Raw genomic sequence first — 23,259 nt, forward strand, 5'->3', positions numbered from 1 at the left:
TTTAGAAAAAGTAAGGAATTAATGAATTATTCCCAAGGACTTTGTTTACAAAGAACTCTTTCCTCCAACACATTTCCTTGTCATGCCAAAAAAAATAAGTCAATTTCAAAGAAAGCACAAAATGGGCAATTAATGCAGATCTGTAATCACAGAACTAAACAGGTTGCTACAGAAGGCTCAAGTTAAAACTCAACCTAAGTTGTAGAATGAGATCCTATTTAAAAAAAAAAAAAAAGCAGGGGGGCAGGGAGTTTGGCCAAATGGTAGAGTGCTTGCCTAGCATGTATGAAGACCTGGGCTCATTTCCCTGATACCACATATACAGAAAAAGCTGGAAGTGGTGCTTTGGCTCAAATGATAGCATGCTAGTCTTGTAAAAGTCCAAGGATAGTTCTCAGGTTCTGAGTTCAAGTCCCAGGAATGGCAAATAAAAAAAGGAAATGCACTTTGGCTCAAAGTGCAAGAGCACCAGAAACAGTGCCAGGGCTCTAAATTCAAGACCCCCAACACCAAAAATCAAGAACAGAAAGCCAGCCCCAGGGCCGGGAGTTTGGCCTAATTGTAGAGTGCCTGCCTAGCATTCACAAAGACTCGAGTTCAATTCCTCAGTACCACATGCATAGAAAAAAGCCAGAAGTGGTGCTGAGGCTCAATTGGTAGAGCTCTAGCCTTGGACAGAGCTCAGGCCCTGAGTTCAAGCCCAGGATTGGTTTAAAAAAAAAGGGGGGGGGGGAGGCCGGGAGTTTGGCCTAGTGGTTAAAGTGCTTGCCTAGCATGCATGAAGACCCAGGTTCGATTCCTCAGTACCACATATATAGAAAAAAGCCGGATGTGGTGCTGAGGCTCAAGTGGTAGAGCTCTAGCCTTGAGAAAGTCCAAGGACAGTGCTCAGGCCCTGAGCTCAAGCCTAGGACTGGCAAAAAAAAAAAAAAAAAAAAGACAGCCCCAATTTCCAAAAATATATTCCATTCTTATCTAAGCTTGGAACTTAACAGGAAGCCTCTTTGGTGTCTTTTAAACAATACCACGACAGCAGAATGTCATCACAGAAGTCTCAAGAACATGATAAGCCAAAGAGTTCACATGAACTAAATTAAACTTTAATTAAAAAAAAAATTTATAGGACAGGAGTTGGTGGATCACTCCTATAATCCTAGGCTAAAATTTGAGAATTGAGGCTGGAAGCCAAGATGAGAAGAAAAGTGACACTCTTACCTATAATTAACCAGTAAAAACTTAAAATGGAGATGCAGTTCAAGTAGTAAAGCACCAGTCACAAGGTAAAAAGAGAGCGTGCACAGGCGCACACGCACACACAATTAACTATGTACTGGTGGACATGTATGTAATCACAGCCAGTCCAGAGACTGAGAAGAAGGAGAGCTATTTAAAGACAGCCTAGGCAGCAAAATCTTTGACATTCTGATCTCCACTAAACTACGAAAAAAAGGTGAAAAATGGAGCTGTGGCTCAAGTGGTAGATCACTAGCATTGAACAAAAAAGCTCAGGGACAGCATGTAGGTCCTGAGTTCATATACCAGGACTGGCAATAACAACAATAACAACAACAATATTCAACTCTGTCTTATAAGCACACTTTGTTTTTTAAAAGACAGAAAAATCTACAATCAGAAACTTTCTATAGAAAAGGTGGCAAAGTAAAATGATAATTTTATTAACTCCTTACCTTAGCAACTTTGTGATTTGCTGCAGTCTCATGAGATGTATTTTTTAAACCATCTTTGAGCTGTGTTATGAACAAATCATAACCTTCTGTACTAGAAATATCTACCTTTTCTAAACATGCTGATAACAGTTGTTGTGCCTAAATAAAAAAGATGTTCACAAAAAATTAAACATAAGACATATTTAAATTCAGATCATAATTCAGATATTATTTGTCTTGATTATGAAAAGTACTGTATAAATTACTAGCCTTTACTTTTATAAAGTTAATTAATTAAATGATGCCTGAAGGACTATTATACAAGCACATGAGACAAAGTAATATACTCAGTATAGTACCACATATTAAAATTGCACTACTTATAAACAAAATCAAGAAAGAAAAATGGATCAACTGAACATAAATGAAATAGGTAAAACTGTAAAGAAGTAAAATGTAAGTCCTCCAATGAGCTTTAAGTATTCAAACTATTATTTCACATTCAGCAATTAGCATAAAAAAGTCTTCTGCAATATTATCCACATGATTCCATAAGAAATATTAACACAGTTGATCACCAGTGGCTCATGCCTGTAATCCTATCTACTTAGGAGGCTGAGATCTGAGAATCAAGGTTCAATGCCAGCCCGGGCACAAAAGGATCTGAGACTCTTATCTCCAATTAACCTCTAGAAAACAGGAAGTGGAATGCGGGGAGTTTAGCCTAGTGGTAGAGTGCTTGCCTAGCATGCACAAAGACCTGGGTTCAACTCCTTGGTACCACATACATAGAAAAAAGCCAGAAATGGTGCTGTGGCTCAAGTGGTAAAGCTCTAGCCTTGAAAAAGCCAAGGACAGCGCCCAGGCCCTGAGTTCAAGGCCCAAGACTGACCAAAAAAAAAAAAAAAAAGGAAGAAAACAGGGCTTGGCTCAAGGGTAGGGTAGTAGCCTTGAGCTGAAGAGCTCAGGGTCAGTGTCCAGGCCAGTTCAAGCCCCATAACACACACACACACACCAAAAAAAAAAAAAAAAGCTAAAAGTGGAGCCATGAATCAAATGGACCCAGGCCCAAATCTCAAACACACAAAAAAAATTCAGATCTCACCTCTTAACCTGTCTTTCATCTTGAGCTTGGTATGAACAATAGAACTAAATTCTATCCAATGGGATAAATACAAAAATAGGTACATGGTGGGAGTGAATGTGATAGAAAACAAGAACACATGAGACAGGCAAAAAGTATAAAAAGAAAACTGCTGGGCCGGGAGTTTGGCCTAGTGGTAGAGTGCTTGCCTAGCATGCATGAAGACCCGGGTTCAATTCCTCGGTACCACATACATAGAAAAAAGCCAGAAGTGGTGCTGGGGCTCAGGTGGTAGAGCTCTAGCCTTGAGAAAGTCCAAGGACAGTGCTCAGGCCCTGACCTCAAGCCCAGGACTGGCAAGAAAGAGAGAGAGTGAAAGAGCGAGAGAGGGGAGGGAGGAAGGAAGGGAAGGAGGGAGGGAGGGGAGGGGAGGGGAGGGGAAGGAGGAGGAAGGGAGGAAGGAAGGGAAGGAGGGGAGAGAGGGAGGAGAGGAGGGGAAGAAGGGAGCAAGGGAGGAAGGGAGGGAAGAAGGGAAGAAGGGAGGAAGGAAGGAAAGGAGAAAAAAGAAAACTGCTTTTTTTCCCCTCTCTCTTCCTTTCTCTGAAACTGGGAAATGGTTAAGACTTAAAACAGCTATCTATACGGATCCTGGTGTCTCGTGTCTGTAATCCAGCTATGCAGGAGACTAAGATCCAAGGGTCATGGTTCAATGCCAGCCCAGGTAGGAAAGTCTACGAAACTCATCTCCAATTACCCACCAGAAAACCAGAAGTGGAACTGTGTCTCAAGTGATAGAACCCTATCCTTAAGCAAATAAGCTCAAGGACAGTGCCCAAACCTTGAGTTCAAGTTCCATGACCAATGGAGGATGGGAGGGTTGGAAGGAACAGATATCTCAGCTAACCTAAGTTAGGGAAGTTGGCCCACACTTAGCCCTGGACTGTTACTGGACAGAAACCATCTAGGTGATTAAATCACTATATTCTGGGAACTCTATTATTGCTGTTTGTTATGCTAATACAAAATTTATATCTAAAATAATTCAGAATAAGCAAATAAAATACTACTTAAAAATAAATAAATAAAAATAAATAAATAAAAATAAGCACCAGTTAATTACACAAAAGAAAGACAATTATTTAAACAGTGTGACTGATAACTCATTATTTGGTTTTATAGTGGTAATTATGTAACACCCTTAAAAGACAATCCCATTTGATTCAATATCTTACAGGTCCGAGATTACTTTAAAGTAGAAGAATGCACTGATAATTTTGACTTACCTCTGTAACTGGCAACTCAAGCTGAACTACATCATCTTGCTTTGAAACTGGAGTTTGCAGAGCAGTGTCTAACAACAAGATTCCATTAAGGTCTTTCCTACACCCCACTGCGTAATCATCCACAAATATAACTTTATCCACAGCAGAAATATACTGACATTTCACCTGTCCACCCGGTTTAGCTGTTAAAAGAATAAAAATGTAGCATGTAAGATTTTAAGAGAATGCATTTTAAAAAGTTCAAATCACAACCAAATATAATATATAACCCCATCTGTATTTTGATATTATTTGACTTCCATCATTCTCTTTCCTTTCCCTCCCTCCTCATACTTTGAAAGTTCACTACCATCATGTTGCACATATAAACACATACATACACACACACACCACACAAATATGTGTTATACATACATATATATATATATATATATATATATATTTGTTAACATGCACCTTTTAGGTCTACAGCTGACCAATGAATGAAACCATGCAATATTTCCCTCTTTGACTTTGGCTTATCTCTTCTTCCATCTATTTTCCTGTAAATCATTTTCCTTTGGGCATAAATAGAATTTCATACTGTGTATGCACCAGTTTTTCTTTATTCATTGGTTGAACACCATAGTTGACTTTACTATGGCTACATGAACAAAGCTGCAAAAAACCTAAGCAACTTGGGTATCTGTCTTATATATTGATGTGATTCACATTCCTCTAGAGATATGTCCAGAGTAGTGGTATGTTAAGATTATAAGGTAGATCTAGTTGTAGTTGTTTGGGTTACTTTGTTAGTTTGGAGGCTTTTTTTGGGGGGGGAGAGAAACTGTGAGATTAAACTCAGAACCTTAAGCTCTAATAAAGCATAACGTAAATATACATATATATACTCTAAAAGTGAGTTCACTCAAATTGAAAATTTCATATGAACAAAATTGTTTTTAAAAATTGGTTACCTAACTACTCAGTAGGCTGAGATCTGAGGATCAAGGTTCAAAGCTAGCCACCACACAACACAAAAGGACCTGAGACTATTATCTCCAATTAACTCTTAGAAAATGGGAAGTGGGGCTTGGCTCAAGGGTTAGGGTAGTAGCCTTGAGTTAAGAGGTCTGGGACAATACCCAGGCACAGTGTGGTAGGGTTGTAGACTTGAGCTGAATAGCTCAGGGACAGTGCCCAGACACCCATGACCCACCAAAAACTAAAAATAAAAAATTTAAAAAAAAATGGTTACTGTGGGCTAGGGGCTTGGCATAGTGGCAAAGTGTTTGCTAGCATGCACAAAGACTGAGTCCTCAGTACCACATATATGCACATATATATATATATATATATATATATAAATGCTGGAAATGGTGCTGTGCCTCAAGTGGTAAAGCACTAGTCTTGAGGAAAGCCTAAGGACAGTGCTCAGGCCCAGAGTTCAGTCCCCACGACTAGCCCCCCCCCAAAAAAAAATTTGGTTGCCATGTTGCTGGGAATGTGGCTTAGTGGTACAATGTTTGCCTAGCATGCAGAAAGCCCTGGGTTAGATTCCTCAGTACCACATAAACAACAACAAAAAGAAAAAGCTAGAAATGGCACTGTGGTTCAAGTGGTAGAGCGCTAGTCTTGAGCAAAAGAGGAGCTTGGGGACAGTGTTCAAGGTCTGAGTTCAAGCCCTAGACCTGATACACACAAACACACACACACAAAAAATTTAATGGCACGATAAAGCCAATTGTCTCTGCCTTCTTTGTTCCCTTTCTTTTCTCCTGTCCCTAGTATGAAGACACTTACTTCCACTATCATGTCATTTTGATAAAAACCAACTAAGAGGCTCCAGCTGATTCAAAAATAAATTATGCTAGTAGGGTGTGGTGGCTCATGCCTGCTATCCTAGCTACTCAGGAGGCAGAGATGTGAGGATCAAAGTTCAAAGTCAGCCAGGGCACAAAAGGACCTGAGACTGATCTTCAATTAACTTCTAGAAAATGGGAAGTGGGGCTTGGCTCCAGGGTAGGGCGGTAGCCTTGAGCTGAAGAACTCAGGGACAAGGCCCAGGCCCAGGGGTAGCGTGGTAGCCTTGAGCTCAAGGACAGTACCCATGATGAGTTCAAGCCCCAGGATGAAAGAAAGAAAGAGAGAGAGAGAGAGAGAGAGAGAGAGAGAGAGAGAGAGAGAGAGAGAGAGAGAGAGGGAGGGAGGGAGGGAGGGGTCAAAACTATGGCAAAAAAGAAAAATTAGAAAGCAATTAAAACCAAGAATGGCATAATCTCCATAGTCAGTACTAGACTAGAAAAGCTGAGGTAGGAACATTATGAGATTAAGGACAACTCAGTGAGTTCTAGGTCATCTAAAGTTGCATTATGAGATGTTGTCTCAAAAACAGCCAAAGACTTCGATATACAGAATCATGGTTTGAAGAAAAGTCCAGGAGACTCCATCTGCAAAAGCAGCAGCAAAGCCAGATACCAGTGGCTCACACCTGGAATCCCAGCTACTCAGAAGGCTGAGATCTGAGGGTTGTGGTTCAAAGTCAGCCCAGGCACAAAGTCCATGAGACTCTTACCTCAACCCTCAGAAAACTGGAAGTGGCACTGTGGGTCAACGTAGTAGAGCACTAGCCTTGAGCAGAAGAGCTCAGGAGTTCAGGGACAGCGCCCAGATCCAGAGTGCAAGTCCCACAACCAAACAAAAAGGAAAAGAAAAGAAAAGAAGAGGCTGAATAACATCACAAATATATATGAGAGTAGTACAGAGAAACTAAACAAAGTCGGTGATCAATAAAGGGATGAGAAACAAGAAATACTATGTGAGAGGATGGGTATGTCAAGAGAAGAGCGTAAAGATGACTGAATAGTATCAAAGCAGACTATCCAAACTACAAAAATAGAACAAGGATAGGTTGGGAGTGTGGCCTAGTGGTAGAGTGCTTGCCTAGCATGCATTAAGACCCAGGTTGGTTGGTTGGTTCGTTCATTCATTTGTTCCTTCCTTCCTTCCTTCTGTGTGCCAGAACTAGGGCTTAAAGGGTCTAGCAACTGTCCCTTAGCTTTTCTGCTCAAGGCTGACTCTCTACCACTTGAGTCACAGCTCCAATTCCAGCTTTTTGGTGGTTAACTGGAGGTAAGAGTCATGAACTTGACTGTCTAGGACTGGCTTAAAACTACAATCCTGCCAGGAGAGGTGGCTCACACCAGTAATCCTAACTACTCTGGAGGCTGAGATCTGAGGATGGTTCAAAGCCAGCCCGGCACTAAAGACCACAAGACTCTCATCTCCAATAAACCATTAGAAAACCAGAAGTGGTACCATGGTTCAAGGGGTAGAGCAGTAGCTTTTAGCTGAAGATCTCAGGGACAATGGCCAGGCCCAGGGGTAAGGCAGTAGTCCTGAGCTAAAAAATTCAGGGACAGTGCCCAGGCCCTGAGTTCAAGCCCAATCAATCAGGACAACCCCCTCCACCTCCCCTGCCCCCACCAAAAAAAAAAGAGGAAAAAAAGAAAAGATGATGCACAGAGGGGCTACAGTCACATAAGTCAAGTAAAGAATACATTTCTCTCCCTTTTTCTTTTTTTTGGTCAATCAAATGGCTCAAACTTGAGACCCAGGCACTGTCCCTGAACCCTTTATACTCAAGGCTAATATTCTACCACTGTGAGCCATAGCTCCACTTCTGGATTTCTGGTGGTTCATTGGTGTTAAGAGTCTCTCACAGGGGGCCAGGAGTTTGGCCTAGTGGTAGAGTGCTTGCCTAGCATGCACGAAGACCCAGGTTCAATTCCTCAGTACCCCACATACATAGCAAAAAGCCAGAAGTGGTGCTGAGGCTCAAGTGGTAGAGCTCTAGCCTTGAGAAAGTCCAAGGACAGTGCTCAAGCCCTGAGCCCAAGCCCAGGACTGGCAAAAAAAAAAAAAAAAAGAGTCTCTCACAGACTTTCTTATCCAGGCTGGCTCTGAATCTCAATTCTCCTGGTATCAGCCTCCTGTGTAAGCAGTATTATAGATGTGAGCCACCAGTATGTCATCTTTATAACAACAGCAACAACAAAACACAACTGTAACAACTATTCATCTCACTCCCCAGCTCTCCTCAACAAAATCTATTCACAATTTCTTGTATTACGTACCTAGACTAATAAATGTTGCTCACCAGCAAAGAAGAACATAAAGGCAACTTTCACCTTGTAAATTTCCCTCATCCCAAACATTCAAATTATATTATATCTGCCTCTCAAACTCAACTTACAAATCTTTCTAAACAAAACTAAACAGATCATAATATGCAATGGTTCTCCATTACAGCAACAAGTCCAAACTACTCAAAGAATGGAATATGTCCTTCCCAGTATCTCAGCTTCAACTTTATCCCCACATACCTTCTAAAGGTCAACCTCTCCAATGTTTCCCTGTTGCCTTTATTCCGAGTGTTTTGTGTCTTTGAAGAAGCAAGTTCCTTGATTTACAATGATTCTCCCTAAAAAATTCCATTACCACTCTACCCATCATTCAGAACTAATAATAGCTGGGGGCTATTAATCCTAGCTACTCAGGAAACTAAGATTTGAGAATCCTTGTTCAAACCCAACCTAGCTAAGAAAGTCTACAACCTATGTAGAAAAGTTCATGAGACTCATCTCCAATTAGCTATCAAAAAGCTAGAAATGGAGGTGTGGCTCAAGTGGTAGAAACTCAGGGACACAGGGGAACAAGAGACAGGAAAGAGATTCAACAACTAGGACTACATAAAAATAAAGTTTGCTGGCCCCTGATGGCTCACAGCTATAATCCTATCTGCTCAGGAGACTAGATTTGAGGATCGAGGTTCAAAACTAGCCCAGGGAACTAAAAAGTCTATGAGACTCTTATCGCCAATGAACCACCAGAAAACCGGAAGTGGCATTGTGGCTCAAGTGGTAGAGCGGAAGCCTTGAGCTGAAGACCACAGCGACAGTGCCCAGGCCCAGAGTTCAAGCCCTACAACCAACAAAACAATAAAAATAAAATTAAAAGATTCTGGACAGCTAAGGATGTAATTACTACACTAGAAAGACAGCTAACCAACTGGAAAAAGATCTTTACTAGCACTACATCCAACAAAGGCCTAATCTCCAACATATATAAGGAACTCAAAAAACTAAACCCTGCTCCCCAACACTTAAAACACCAATTATTAAATGGGCAGGCCAGGAGTTTGACCTATTGGTAAGAGTGCTTGCCTAGCATTCACAAAGACCCAGGTTCAATTCCTTGGTACCACATACATAGAAAATACTGGAAGTGGTGCTGCGGCTCATGTGGTAGAGCTCTAGCCTTGACAAAGTGTAAGGACAGTGCTCAGGCCCTGAATTCAAGCAAAAACAAAACAAAACAATTACTAAAAGGGTGCAGGAGCTAAAAAGAGACTTCTCAGAAGACGTTTAAAAAAAAAATGGCAGAGAAACACAGGAGGAGGCCAGGCACCGTGGCTCACCCCTATAATCCTAGCTACTCAGGAGGCTCAGATCTGAGAATTACAGTTCAAAACCAGCCTGGACACTAAAGTCCATGAGACTCTTATCTCCAATTAACCACTAGAAAACCAGAAGTGGTGCTGTAGCTCAAAGGGGTAGGGCGGTAAACTTGAGCTGAAGAGCTCAGGGGCAGCACCCAGGCCCAGAGTTCAAGCCCCACAATGTGAACTAGTACAGTCACTCTGGAAAGCTCTCTGGAAGTTCCTCAAAAAACTAAACACAGAGCTTCCCTACCACCCAACCATACCACTCCTAGGCATCTACACTGAGCATCATGAGCCAGGATATGATAAAGACACCTGCACATCCATGTTCACTGCCACACTGTTCACAATAGCCAATGTACAGAAACAATAACAGATGAGTGGATCCAAAAAATATGGTATCTGTATACAATGGAATTTTACACAGCCATTAAAGAAAGAATAATGTGATTTATAGGAAAATAGATAGAACTAGAACAAATCCTGTCAAGTGAGGTGAGCCAAGTTCATAGAGCCAAACAGCTCATGTTCTCCCTAACATGCAGAAGTTAAAGCTAAAACTCAATGGGACATGACAAATTGCACAAAATTCTAGATACTCACATACAGTGTGGCCAAAAGAGGAGTCTTAGGAGAGAATCACAAATCCTCTTTATATGTATGTAAAATAATATACATAATTGAAATGAACTCCAAAGATATGGAAATAAAGAACATTTTTCTTAAATTATTTTTCTTTTTCTGATAACTATGTATCCTTTACCCTATCCTCTATATGGTGTATTTACATGCACCACTGTGGGAAGGGGGTGGGGGGAAGACACAGAATTAGAGGAAAGGTGAAAAAGTGTAGCAGTGGAGCACACTTGGCTATAATGGACATTGATGAAGGTCAACTCTTTCAAGCTGCTGGTATAGATGGGAGGGAGGAAATCGGAGAGATGAGGGGACAAATGATACTATGAATAAGGAAATGTACTAATTAACTGATGTATGTAAAGGTAACTCCCTGCATATCACCTCTAAAACTAAAGTAAATGGGGGGGGGGGGGGAAGCTCAAGGACAGCATCCAGGCCCTGAATTGAATGAAGCCTCATGCGCACTCGCACACGCACACACACACACACACACATATATACCTTGTGGCAAATGCTTTTTTTTTTTTTGGGGGGGGGGGCCAGTACTGGGCGCTTGAACTCAGGGTCTAGGCAATGTCCTTGGACACGTTTTGCTAAAGGCTAGCCCTCTGCCACTTGCACCACAGTGCAGAATGGAACCCAAGGCTTCCTGAATGCTAGGCAACAATTCTACCCCTAGGCCATGCTCCATCCCCTTAAATGCTAATTTCTTTGAGAAGTTTTCTTATTCCTCTAAAACTGAAGAATCTGGAAGTGTAACTATGGCTCAAAGTGGGAGAGCAACTAACATACAAATCTATCAGAATAGTCAGAAACTGAAACATTGTAACTGTCAGCCAGATCAGGATATAAAGCCAGGACCTTTCATTCACTGATGGTGAGAATGAAAATAAATGGTTCAGTTACTTTGTGTAGCAGTTTTCTTAGAAAAGTAAACATACCTTTTACCTATGATCCAGCAACCAGGCTCCTTAAAACTTACCCAAATGAAGCCAGGTTCCCTTAGTTCATGCCTGAAATCCTCAACCATTAGAGGCCCGGAGGTTGGCCTAGAGGTTAAAGTGCTTGCCTAGCATGCATGAAGACCCGGGTTCGATTCCTCGGTACTACGTACATAGAAAAAAACCGGAAGTGGTGCTGAGGCTCAAGTGGAAGAGCTCTAGCCTTGAGAAAGTCCAAGGACAGTGCTCAGGCCCTAAGCTCAAGCCCAGGACTGGAAAAAAAAAAAAAAAAAAAAAAAAGACTCAACCATTAGAGCGTTTGCCTAGCAAGCACAAATGAAGCCTTGGGTTTGATGCCTCAGTACACAGAAAAAATAAGAAGTGGTACTCTGGAGCAATGGAAGTAGTGCTGTGGGGCAATTGGTGGAGCACCAGCCTTGCGAAAACTCAAGGCCCTGAGTTCAAGCCCAAGAATAGGCAAAAAGAAAAAAAATCTAAGCTGGGAGCAAAAAAAAAAATCTAAGCCAGGAGTGGTGGCTCTTCCCTGTAATCCTAGCTACTCAGGAGGCTGAGATCTGAGGATCAAGGTTCAAAGCCACAAAAGGACACACAAAAGGACTTGAGACTCTTATCTCCAATTAATCTTTAGAAAACAGGAAGCAGGGCTTGGCTCAAGGATAGGCCTGAGCTCTTCAGCTCAGGGATACCATCCAGGCCCAGGGGTATTGGGTTAGCCTTGAGCCCAGGCTGAGTTCAAGCCCCATGACCCCCCCCCCAAAAGAAAGAAAACCAAAAAATACAAAAACAAAAGAAAACAGGAAGTGGGGCTTGGCACAAGGGTAGGGTGGTAGCCTTGAGCTGAAGAGCTCAGGAACAGTGACCAGGCCCACAACAACAACAAAAAAAAAATTACCCAAATGAATTTAAAACTTATATCCATGCAAAATCCCATACACAAATACATAATTGCCAAAACTTAGAAATTAGCAAGAGGTGCTTCTAAATATGAATAAACAGTGGTACACCCAGACAATGGATATACCACTTAATCCTAAAGTGATATGAGCTGTCATGTTGTAAAAAAGACATGGAAGTGGGAGGGGAGGGGGGAGGGTAATGGGTACCAAGACATGTGAAAGGGTATCAATGTATGTGAATTAATGCATCTTCTATCTGGCAAATATCATGTAACCCTTTTATTAATCACAATAAAAAATTTATAAAAAAAAAAAAAAAGACATGGAAGGGCTGGGAACGTGGCCTATAGTAGAGTACTCACCTAGCATGAAGTCCCAGGCTCGAATCCTCAGTACCACATACATAGAAAAGTCAGATATGGTGCTGGGGATAAAGTGGCAGAGCTCTAGCTTTGAGGATAAGGCCCAAGGACAGTACTCAGGCCCTGAGTTCAAGCCCAGGACTGGCAAAAAAAAAAAAAATCTAAGACATGGAAGTAGCTGGGTGCCAGTAGCAGCTGCCTGTAATCCTACTCCTTAGGAGGTTGAGATCTAAAGACTAAAGTTCAAAGCCACATTGGTCAGGAAACTCCATTAGTCTCTTATTTCCCATTAAATCAAGACACTTGCACCACAGCACCACTTCCAGTTTTTTGTTTATGTGATTCTGAGAAACTGAACCCGGGACTTCATGCAAGCTAGGCAAGCACTCTGCCACTAGGCTATACTCCTGGCCCAACTTTGTAAACCATGGACCCTGGATGATGATGTATAGGTTCCTATACTGTAATAAATATACACATCACCAGACTCTGATGACTCACACCTATAATCCTCACTACTTAGGAGGCTGAGATGTGAAAATTGAGGCAGAAAAGTCCAAGAGACCCTTTTATCTCCAGTTAGCCATCAAAAAGCTGGAAGGAAGCTGGCGGTGGTGGCTCATAATCCTAGCTACTCAGGAAGTTGAGATCTGAGGATCAAAGTTCAAAGCCAGCCCAAGCACAACACACACACACACACAAAAAAAAAAAAAAAAAAAAAAAAACTCTCCAATTAACCTCTAAAAAATGGGAAGTGGGGCTGGGCTCAGGGGCAGGGTGGTAGTCTTGAGCTGAAGAGCTCAGGTACAGTGCCCAGGTAGAGTTCAAGCTCCATGACCCACCCAAAAAAAAAAAAAAAAAAGCTGGAAGGAGAGAGTTGTGGTTCAAGTAATAGAGCAGTAAACCTGAGTTTATTAATAAAGGTCAAGAACAACTCCCAGGACCTGAATTCAAGCCCCAAGATCTACAAACTAACAAACAACTGTTGAGTACCAAGCTGATAGTGAGGGATGTACTAATCTAGGGAAAGAAGATATGTGGGAATTTTATACTTTCTGCTCTGTTTTGCTCTAAAAAAAATAAGCTATTTTTTTGTTGTTGTTGTTTTGTTTTTGCCAGTTCTGGGACTTGAACTCAGGGCCTGGGCACTGTCCCTAAGCTTCTTTTTTGCTCAAGGCTAATGCCCTACCACTTGAACCACAGTACCACTTCTGTTTTTTTCCATGTAGGTGGTACTGAGGAATCCAACCCCGGGCTTCATGCATGCTAGACAAGCACTCAACCACAAAGCCACATTCCCAGCCCCTAAATGAGTTTGTGTTTGTTTTTGTTTTGTCATGGGGCTTGAACTCTGGGCCTGGGCCCTGTCCCTGAGCTCTTCAGCTCAAAGCTAGTGCTTTACCACTTGAGCCACTTCTGGTTTTCTGGCGGTTAATGGGAGATAAGAGTCTCAGGGTCTTTTGTGCCCAGGCTGGTTTTGAACCTTGATCCTCAGATCTCAGCCTCCTCAGTAGCTAGGATTACAGGCGTGAGCCACCGGCCCCTGACTTAAACTATTTTTACAATCCAGGAACATCTTTACATAGGAATTAGTATGTAAGGTAGCTTCTAACCAATTCACTGGTAGACATGCATCAAATAAACTATTTTTGTTAATACATGAGTTAATATCTGGGGAGGAGTTATTATAGTAGAGTAAATATCTTTCTATAAAGAGCCTGAAATTTGAGAAATACATATTTATAGATGCAAAAAAAAAAGAAATTTAAGTATTGAAGACATCAGAGTAGTAACCTTTCAAACTGACAAAAGGAACATTATTAGATGTTTATGGGTTCATTTCTGGCTGAAGGATTATAAAGTTAAGATGTACTTTATGTCTTGAAGTGTCTGGAGGACACTGTTGTATTTCAAGAACAAGCAAAACTACTAGTCAGAAAAGAAAATTACATGAAGCAGCCTCACAAAATAGAGATAAAACTAGAGACTGAAAGGGGCTGCTACATCATGGAAGCACTGAATGCCAACCAAGGGATCAATCATCTCAAAGTTTCAGAAATTCTAACTCATAAATATTCTTTTTTTTTTTTGATCAACTCTGGGCCTGGGCGCTGTCCCTGAGCTCTTCAGCTTAAGGCTACTGCCCTACCCCTTAAACCACAACACCACTTCCAATTTTCTGGCGGGTTAATTGTAGATAAGAGGCTCAGACTTTAGTGCCCAGGCTGGCTTTGAGCAGCAATCCTCAGATCTCAGCCTCTAGAGTAGTTAGGATTACAGGCATAAGCCACCTCACCCAGTTCACAAATATTCTAATAGAACATGCCTAGCCTATGTATAATCTGATGGCTCTTAATCTAATGCAAAGTATAAGCATTTTAGAACAAGTAATCTGAAAATATTAACAGACATAGTTCAAAAATTATTATCTTATTGAACCCAGGGCTTCATGTGTGCTAGGCAATAACTCGACCACTGAATCACATTCCCAATCCCCTGGATTAGAAACAGAAAAAGCCGGGAAGTGGTATTGTGGCTCAAGTGGGAGAGTGCTAACCCTGAGCAAAAGAAGCTCCAGGATGACATTCAGGCCCTTAGTTCAATCTCCACAAGTGGGCAAAAAAGAAAATTATCATCTTGCCAGGCACTGGTGGCTCATACCTATAATCTTAACTACTCAGGAAGTTGGGATCTGAGGAGAGAAGTTTTAAGCCATTTTTTTTTTGCCAGTCCTGGGGCTTGAACTCAGAGCCTGAGCACTGTCCTTGAGCTTTTTCCTCAAGGCTAGCGCTCTACCACTTGAGCAACAGCACCACTTCCGGCTTTTCTATATATGTAGGACCGGGGAATCGAACCTGAGTCTTCATTCATGCTAGGCAAGCACTCTACCACTAGGCCAAACTCCCAGCCTTGAAGCCATTTTTGAAGCCATCTTGGCAGTGAAGTTCCTGAGACTTATTCACCAAAGAAGCTACAGGTGGAGTTGTGGCTCAACTTGAGAGCTAACATTGAGCAAATAAGCTCAAGGAAAATGTGTGTGTCTTGAACCTGAGTGAGTTCAAGCCCCAGGACTAGCACCAACAGAAAAAAACATTTACCATTCAACTGAATACATAAATATATGTCCTGATCTCATGATTTCCAATCTACACTAACAAGTTACCCATAACCTTATAAACTGAACCCCATATAACCTTAAGCCATACCACACTATATGCTTACCCTACACTTATCCAATTCTTAATATCCTAGAACATGTCTTTCTTTTCCATAGAAAGAAACTTAGCTCACTGTCCAAGAACTGATGAGAAGGGGTTATGCTAGGCTCATGATCACTACTGGCACCTTATCCCTACTCTTTTGTTTAGATTGTCACCCTGTAGTAATCATTAGAAAGAAGCAAGCCTGTGCTTCATACCTATAATCCTAACTCTGGAATTGGTGGCAAAATCTTTACTCCTAATTACAAAGGATAACAAGATCTGAGGACTGAGGTTCAAAGCCAGCTTGAAAAGTGCCTGAGAATCTTACTGCCAATTAACCATCAAAAAAAAACAAAACAAAAAACAAAAGAGGGCCGGGAGTTTGGCCTAGTGGTAGAGTGCTTGCCTAGCATGCACGAAGACCAGGGTTCGATTCCTCAGTACCACATACATAGAAAAAAGCCGGAAGAGGTGCTGAGGCTCAAATGGTAGAGCGCTAGCCTTGAGAAAGTCCAAGAACAGTGCTCAGGCCCTGAGCCCAAGCCCAGGACTGGCAAAAAAAAAAAAAAAAACCACACAACTGGAAGCAGAGCTATGGCTCAAGTGATAGAGTGCCAGTCTTGAGCAAAAAAGATAAGGAGCAGCACACAGCCCTAAGTTCAAGCCCCAGTACCAACACAAATAGGAATACTTTATATACATCTGTGAAAACAGAACAATGAAGCTTATTCAGCAGAGATGAAGGACAACGACAGAGGGCATGGCTCAGTGGCTCATACCTGTAATCCTAACTACTCAAGAAGCTGAGATCTGAGAATCATAGCTCAAAGCCAGCCTTGACAGGAAAGTACATGAGCCTCCTATCTTCAAATAACCACCAAAAAAGCCAGAAGTGGAGCTGTGACTCAAGTGCTATAGTACTAGCCTTGAGAACAAAAGCTCAGGAACAGTAGACAGACCCTAACTAAGTTCAAGCCCAAGGGCTGCACAAAAAAAAAAATGTAAAAACAACTGATGCTAATAAAAATGTAAAAGAGAAAAAAAATACGAAATGTTCCATTTCTTCCACAATAATCTGACTAGATTACTTATACAAGACCACATAAATCTCTAGCAATAATAATAAAATTTGGTTTATAAACATATAAAGTTTCAGAATTTGAGCCGGGAGCATAGCCTAGTGGTAGAGTGCTCGCCTAGCATGCATGGAGCCCTGGGTTCAATTCCCCAAAACCACATACACAGAAAAGGCTGGAAGTGGTGCTGTGGCTCAAGTGGCAAAATGCAAGCCTTGAGCAAAAAGTGTCCAAGGACAGTGTCCAGGCCCTGAGTTCAAGCCCTGGACTTGCAAAAACAAAACAAACAAAAAAAGAAACAAAGTTTCAGGATTTATCTTTTGTTTTAAACTTTTTCAAGCAATACTTTTGTTAGCCATAAACTACTTTTTTAATCACATACTCAATCCTTCTGTCGAAGGATATGCCATTGTATCCTATTCCATACTTTTCTAGTTAACAAAGTCCTTAATTTATCTCAAATCAGTGCAAAGTTTTATGCATCTGCCTTTATAGTCCTTTATGTACCTAAATCACATTCTTTGGGGGGGGGAGGAGGACTTAATTGGAGTTTAAGAGTCACAGACTTTCCTGCCCAGGCAGGCTTTGAACCATGATTCTCAGATCTCAATCTACTGAGTAGACAGAATTACAGTAGTAAGACACCAATACCTAATTCCAAAACCCTTCTCTTCAGTAATCTACCACTAAAGTGAGCATTTTCATCCTTTCCATGCACAAGCATATAAATACAAATATTCTTAATAAACCCTGACAGGCATTATTGTTCTCAAACATGGCCTCCATGGGGCAAGGAGTTTGGCATAGTAGTAGAGTGCTTGCCTTTTTCTATGTATGTGGTACTGAGGAATCGAACCAGGGTCTTCATGCATACTAGGCAAGCACTCTACCACTAGGCTAAACTCCCAGCCCCACATGCTGGGGCTTTTTAATGAAAATACTAGGTATAAAAGATACAAATAAAAGCCCTGAGCTAGTGGCTCACACCTGTAATACCACCTACTCAGGTGACTGAGATCTGAGAAACACAGTTCAAAGCCAACCCAGACAGGAAAATCCATGAGACTATTATTTTCAATTAATCACAGAAAACCAGACATGGCACTGTGACTAAAAGTGGTAGAGTGTTGCCTTTGAGGAAAGGGGCTCAGGGATAGTGCCCAGGCCATGAGTTCAAGCCTCACAATCTACAATAAAAACAAAAACATGTAGCATGAAGTACAGTCATGTATAAAAATGATAGAATCAAATTAAGGATATGTATGGGAGGAGAGGGTTGGAAGAATGAAATCAAAGTGAGAACAAGGGAGGATTCAACTCTGTAATGTTTGTTTCTTATGCTGAGATGCAGTTATTGAAAATAAGTAATCTTTATTCTACTTCATATCTGCAATATCTTAAGTGAAAAGAAAGACTAATGGGGTTGCTGGTGGCTCACTGCTATAATCCTAGCATCTCAGGAGGCTGAGATTTGAGGATCACACTTCAAAGCCAGCCTGGACATAAAAGTCCATGAGAATTATCCCCAATTAACTACCAGAAAACTAGAAGAGGAGCTGCGGCTCCAAATGGTATTGTGCTAGCCTTGAAAGCAAAAAGCTCAGGACCAGCGCCCCGTCCCTGAATTCAAGCTCCAACAGACAAAAGTAAGATTAAATAAATACATAATTGGGAGGGAGTGGGGGAAGGAAATGGGAACAAAAACTTGAGGAGTATCAATGTGTGAGAAGTAAGGCACCTACTCTCTGGCGAATTTAACTGTAACCCCTCTATACATTACCCCGATAATAAAAAAAATTTAAGTGAAAAATAAATACATAAAATGAGACCTAATTCACTTGAGCATCTCCCTCTCAAGATAAGACCAAGTTGCAGGAACTGATTATTAAGACATCCTTCCTGTCATTTACCTAAGCCAAGAAAAGATCACAAGCCTGCTATTCAAAATGTTTTCATAGATATCACTTAGAGATGTAGTCCAGGCTTATATTCCGTAACCTATACATAAACCAGTTGTTTTGCAAGTCTCACATTAACAAAAATTATCATCTCTAGTTTCATCTTTGTATACCTAAATTGCCTTTACTCTAATAAAGGCATTATTACTCACACCTCACATGTGCGTTAAAATACTAACAAACTGGTAGACCACATAACTACTTCCATTTGGCTAACTGCAGTTGTGTGATTTTTACCTTTGTGTCTGAGTTGAACTCACTCATATACTAACTTTTCAGTCTTAACCTATAACCATGTAAATTAAGCCACTCATCATTTAACCACAAAAGAAATGTCATCTCAGCCAAACAGAACAGAACTTAGCCAGGACAATTACAAAACACACCAAGCCGCCCCATTGAGCGAGCGTTCACCCCACGCATTCTCACAAATTCCCCCTGGACCAACGTTTCCCACCACCTCCAAGTCCTCTTCCCCAAGGGAGAGACGCAACCGTACCTTCAAATCACAATTTTGACTCGCTAAAGTGAAACAACTAGAGAGTGCCTCAAGTTTCACTGAATTCCAAACCGTAACCTCCAGCCTTAGCCATCCCCGGGGGAGCGGGGTAAGGAGAGGAGAGTCCCGAGCTAGGGAACCGGGGCTAATCTTCCTCGCCCTGGGCCACAGTCCTCTAGTCGCCGACCTAACAGTCCCGGCAGCTGGCCCGCCTACCTCCTTCCCTGCCCCCATCGCCGGCCCGGCCCACCCCACCCCCACCGCCACCTTCACCCCGCACCCCGGACACGAAGCCCGCCTAGGGGTCCGCGCACTTGCGGGACCCAGCTCTTCTGCCCGGGGAAGAAGGGCTGGGAAGTCGGTTCGAAGGCTCCCCGCCCCTCGACTTGAGCCACCAACCTCGCCCACGGAGGGGATCCCTCGCAGCCTTTCGCTTCGGTCCGGCGAGGCGCGGGCCCCATCCCTTCTCCGCGCCCCGGGCAGGAACCCGGCCTAACCCAGCTCCGAGACCCGAGGCCTCCTCGCCGCTCCCCCGGTGCCCCGCCGGACCGGACGCCCAAGGCCCAAAAGGCAACTCCCACCGCTCCCTGACCGACCGGTCTTTCCTTCCAGCTGCCGTCGCAGCAAACGCCGAGCCCCAAGGTCCTCCTCCTCCAGGTCCCGGGCCTCCGGCCTCGGCCAGGCCCGAGCCCGCGGCCCCGCGCGGCCCAGCCCGGCCCTCCCGCTACCCGCTTCCCGCTTCCCTCCAGCGGCCGAGCGCCCCCGAGGCGGGGCGGCTTCCACCGCCCGCATCCCGCTGGCCTGGCCCCTCCCGCGGCCGGCCCGCCTCCCGCCCGGCTCCCCGCACACTCACCGCTGAGCGCCGAGGCCTGAAGGGTGGCCCCGGAGGTGCCGTCGATGACTTTGATGGTCCCGCGGCTGGTGACGGCCAGGATGGCGTTGAGCGCCGGGTGGTAGGAGAGGCTGTGCAGCCCCTCGGCGTCGCAGCGCATGCAGCCGTCCCTCAGCACCAGCCACTCGGAGACCCCGGACGCCCCCGCTCCCGCCGCCGAGGAGCAGCCCGGGCCGGAGGCCGCCGCAGCCGCAGCCGCCATCTTCCGGCCTGCGCTCAGCACAATCACACTGGAAAGCGCCTCAGTGACAGTCCCGGGAGGTGCTGCACCACCGCCAGTCACCATCCGGGGCCAGGGGGCAAGCGGAGCGCGTTAGCCGGAAGTGAAGTCAGGCGCCAGCACGCACGCGGGACGTCGCCCGGAGGCCGACGAGGGCGGGGACGCGGAGCTAAAGGGGCGGAGACGACGTGGGGGCGGCGCATGCGCGGGAGCGCTCCGGCCTGCCTCGCACCACTGGTCTGCCCAGCTCCGGATACTCAACGTCCCAGTTTCTTTCTGCGAGCTTGGGGAGTGGCCGCGGGAGGTCCGCGGAGCAACCCCGGTTCCTGGCGGGAAGGGCGGTGCTGAGGCTCGGAGTGTTTCTGCTAGGCGGGGACCGGCCCGCGAGACGTGTCTGGTAGGCCCTGAGGCCCTCCGCAGCGGTTCCAGCAGTGCCCTGACCGTTCCCTGCACGCGCCATGCCGCCCTCGGCCCGGCCTCAGCCCCACTCGAGAATAAACGATCCAAGAGGCCTCTCGTTATGGGTATCTCTATTTCCAACCCTGATTCTTGAATAAAAATTCCAGATATATTGGCCTGGAGTTTGGCCTAGTGGTAGGTAGGGTACTTTCCTAGCATGGGTGAAGACCCTGGTTCGATTCCTTGGCACCACATACTCCACTAGCCTTGAGAAAGCCCGAGGACAGTGCTCAGGCTCTGAGCTCAAACCCGAGACTAGCAATAAGATAATAGTAATAATAATACAGATATAGCCTGGTGTTGGCCGCGCACGCCTGTAACCTTAGCTAATCTGGCAGCTCAGAGCTAAGGAACACGGTTTGAGGCCAGCCAGTGCAGGAAAGTCCATGAGACTTGTGGCCAGTAAATCACTAAAAAGCCCAAAGTGGAGCAGTAGCTTAAGTGGTAGACTGCGCTGACCTTGAGCATAAAAGCTCAGTGACAGCAGCCAGGCCCTGGATTAAAGTTTAGGCTTGGAACACAAAAATGAAAACAGGTATCTGACTTTGTATCTGGTACATTGTATACATGTTCATTTGTCTATTTGCAATAGGGAAGAGAAAGAGAAAATGATGATTGGAGGGCTAGGGGAAAATGAGAGAACAACATGGGAAGGGGTATCAGTTTTCAAGAAGTAATGTATCCACTACATGAAGAATGTAACTATAACCCCTCTATACATCACCCTGACAATAAAATACAATTTATTTTAAAGTAGGACCAAACTGAACTTCAAGGTCATCTACTTTGTTAATGTGTTTCTATACACTGTATTCAGACTGAATAGTCGCAACATTGAAAAAACATACTGATTACCATGGCTAGTCTTAAAGTGAGAGCCTTTTGAAGGCCTAAAGATTTCAGTTCAAAGCCAGCCTAGGCAAGAAAGTCCATGAGACTTATCTCCAACTAGCCACCAGAAAGCTGGAAGTGGTGCTGTGGCTCAAAGTGGTAGAATTGAGGAGCTCAAGTATAGCGCCTAGGCTGAGTTCAAGCCCCAAGAGAGAGAGAGATTCCTCTTGGGGCCAGGAGTTTGGCCTGTGATAGAGTGTTTGCCTAGCATGCATGCCTAGCATGCATGAAGACCAGAGTTCGATTCCTGAGTACCACATACATAGAAAAAAGACACAAGTGGTGCTGTTGCTCAAGTGGTAGAGCACTAGCCTTGAGAAAGCCCAAGGACAATGCTCAGGCGCTGAGCCCAAGCATTATACTATGAAATACTGCCTTTCAACAAAGTATTGATATTGAGGAAATGTCACTATGGCTCAAGAGTTAGGGTGATAACCTTGAGCTGAAGAGCTCAGGGACAATGCCCAGGCCCAGAGTTCAAGCCCCACAACCAACCAAAAAAAAAAATTGATATTAATAGTGGTTCATTAAAGCTGGTTATGGAGTAACTGTCATTTTATAAAAACTGAAGAGAAATATTTTATTTTCAATCAAGTCCAATTTGTAACAAAACTATTACATTGGTGAAAGGTAACTATTGCATTAAAATATGGTGATAGATTGTAGTAGATACTAAAAAGCTGAGGATATCTGTTAACAGAACCAAAAGTTACCACTGTAGGTAACACAATAATCAGTAATGTTCACACCTCTTTCGCGATTTATTTAAAAAATAAAATAAAATCAGGGCTGGGAGTTTAGCCTAGTGGTAGAATACTTGCCTAGCTTCCATGAAGACCCAGGTTAGATTCCTTGGTATCACATACATAGAAAAAAAGCCAGAGGGCCGGGAGTTTGGCCTAGTGGTAGAGTGCTTGCCTAGCATGCACGAAGACCTGGGTTCAATTCCTAGGTACCACATATATAGAAAAAAAGCCAGAAGTGGTGCTGAGGCTCAAGTGGTAGAGTGCTAGCCTTGAGAAAGTCCAAGGACAGTGGCCAGGCCCTGAGTTCAAGACCCAGGACCGACAAAAAAATTCAGGCTAGGAGCATGGCCTGCCTAGCATGCACAAAGCCCTGGGTTTGATTCCTCAGTACCAGAAGTGGTGTTGTGGCTCAAGAAGCAGAGCACTCAAGGACAGTGCCCTGGCCTGTGTTCAAGCCCCACAACCAATAAGGAAGGGAGGGAGGAGAGGGGAGGAAGAAGGGAAGATGGTAGGAAGACAGTTAAGTACCTGATCCTCAGGTACTTAACTTAAAAGGAAGCATGGGCTGGGAATCTGGCTTAGCTGTAGAATGTTTGCCTAGCATGCACAAATCCCTGGGTTCAATTTCTCAGTACCACATACACAGAAAAAGCTGAAGTGTTGCTGTGGCTCAAGTGGTAGAGTCTAGCCTTGAGCAAAAGAGGCTCAGGGACAGTGCACAGGCCCTGAGTTCAAGCCATAAGACTGGCAAAAAAAAAGAAAAAAAAAAAAGAGGAAGCAAAGAGGCTGAAGCCTAAGGGATAAACTGGGGCCCCAGCTGGGTATGGAGTTATCCAGCTGCAGAGTCAGAGACACAGCTGATTCTTAAATTTACAGAAGGGTGGGTGAATCTGGTTAACCTACATTGTATATATAAAATACATTAAAATGAAACCCCTTT

General features: G+C 43.6%; 1 protein-coding gene across 10 annotated transcripts in view; it reads right to left on the reverse strand.

The window, feature by feature from the left end:
* Nucleotides 1-20,289, reverse strand: part of Birc6 (baculoviral IAP repeat containing 6) — a 186,928-nt gene extending 166,639 nt beyond the window's left edge. For all 10 annotated transcript variants that reach the window (XM_090337185.1, XM_090337184.1, XM_090337183.1 and 7 more), the window contains exons 1-3: nucleotides 19,965-20,289; nucleotides 4,035-4,216; nucleotides 1,689-1,826 (exon numbers count right to left, since the gene is read on the reverse strand). In XM_090337185.1, the coding sequence (XP_090193311.1) occupies nucleotides 1,689-1,826; nucleotides 4,035-4,216; nucleotides 19,965-20,289 (645 nt within the window). The remainder of the gene's footprint in view (nucleotides 1-1,688; nucleotides 1,827-4,034; nucleotides 4,217-19,964) is intronic.
* Nucleotides 20,290-23,259: the final 2,970 nt, after the last annotated feature.

The sequence above is a fragment of the Megascapheus bottae genome, chromosome 7 (assembly GCF_031878675.1).
Source record: "Megascapheus bottae isolate mThoBot1 chromosome 7, mThoBot2.hap1, whole genome shotgun sequence".
Classification (NCBI taxonomy): domain Eukaryota; kingdom Metazoa; phylum Chordata; class Mammalia; order Rodentia; family Geomyidae; genus Megascapheus; species Megascapheus bottae.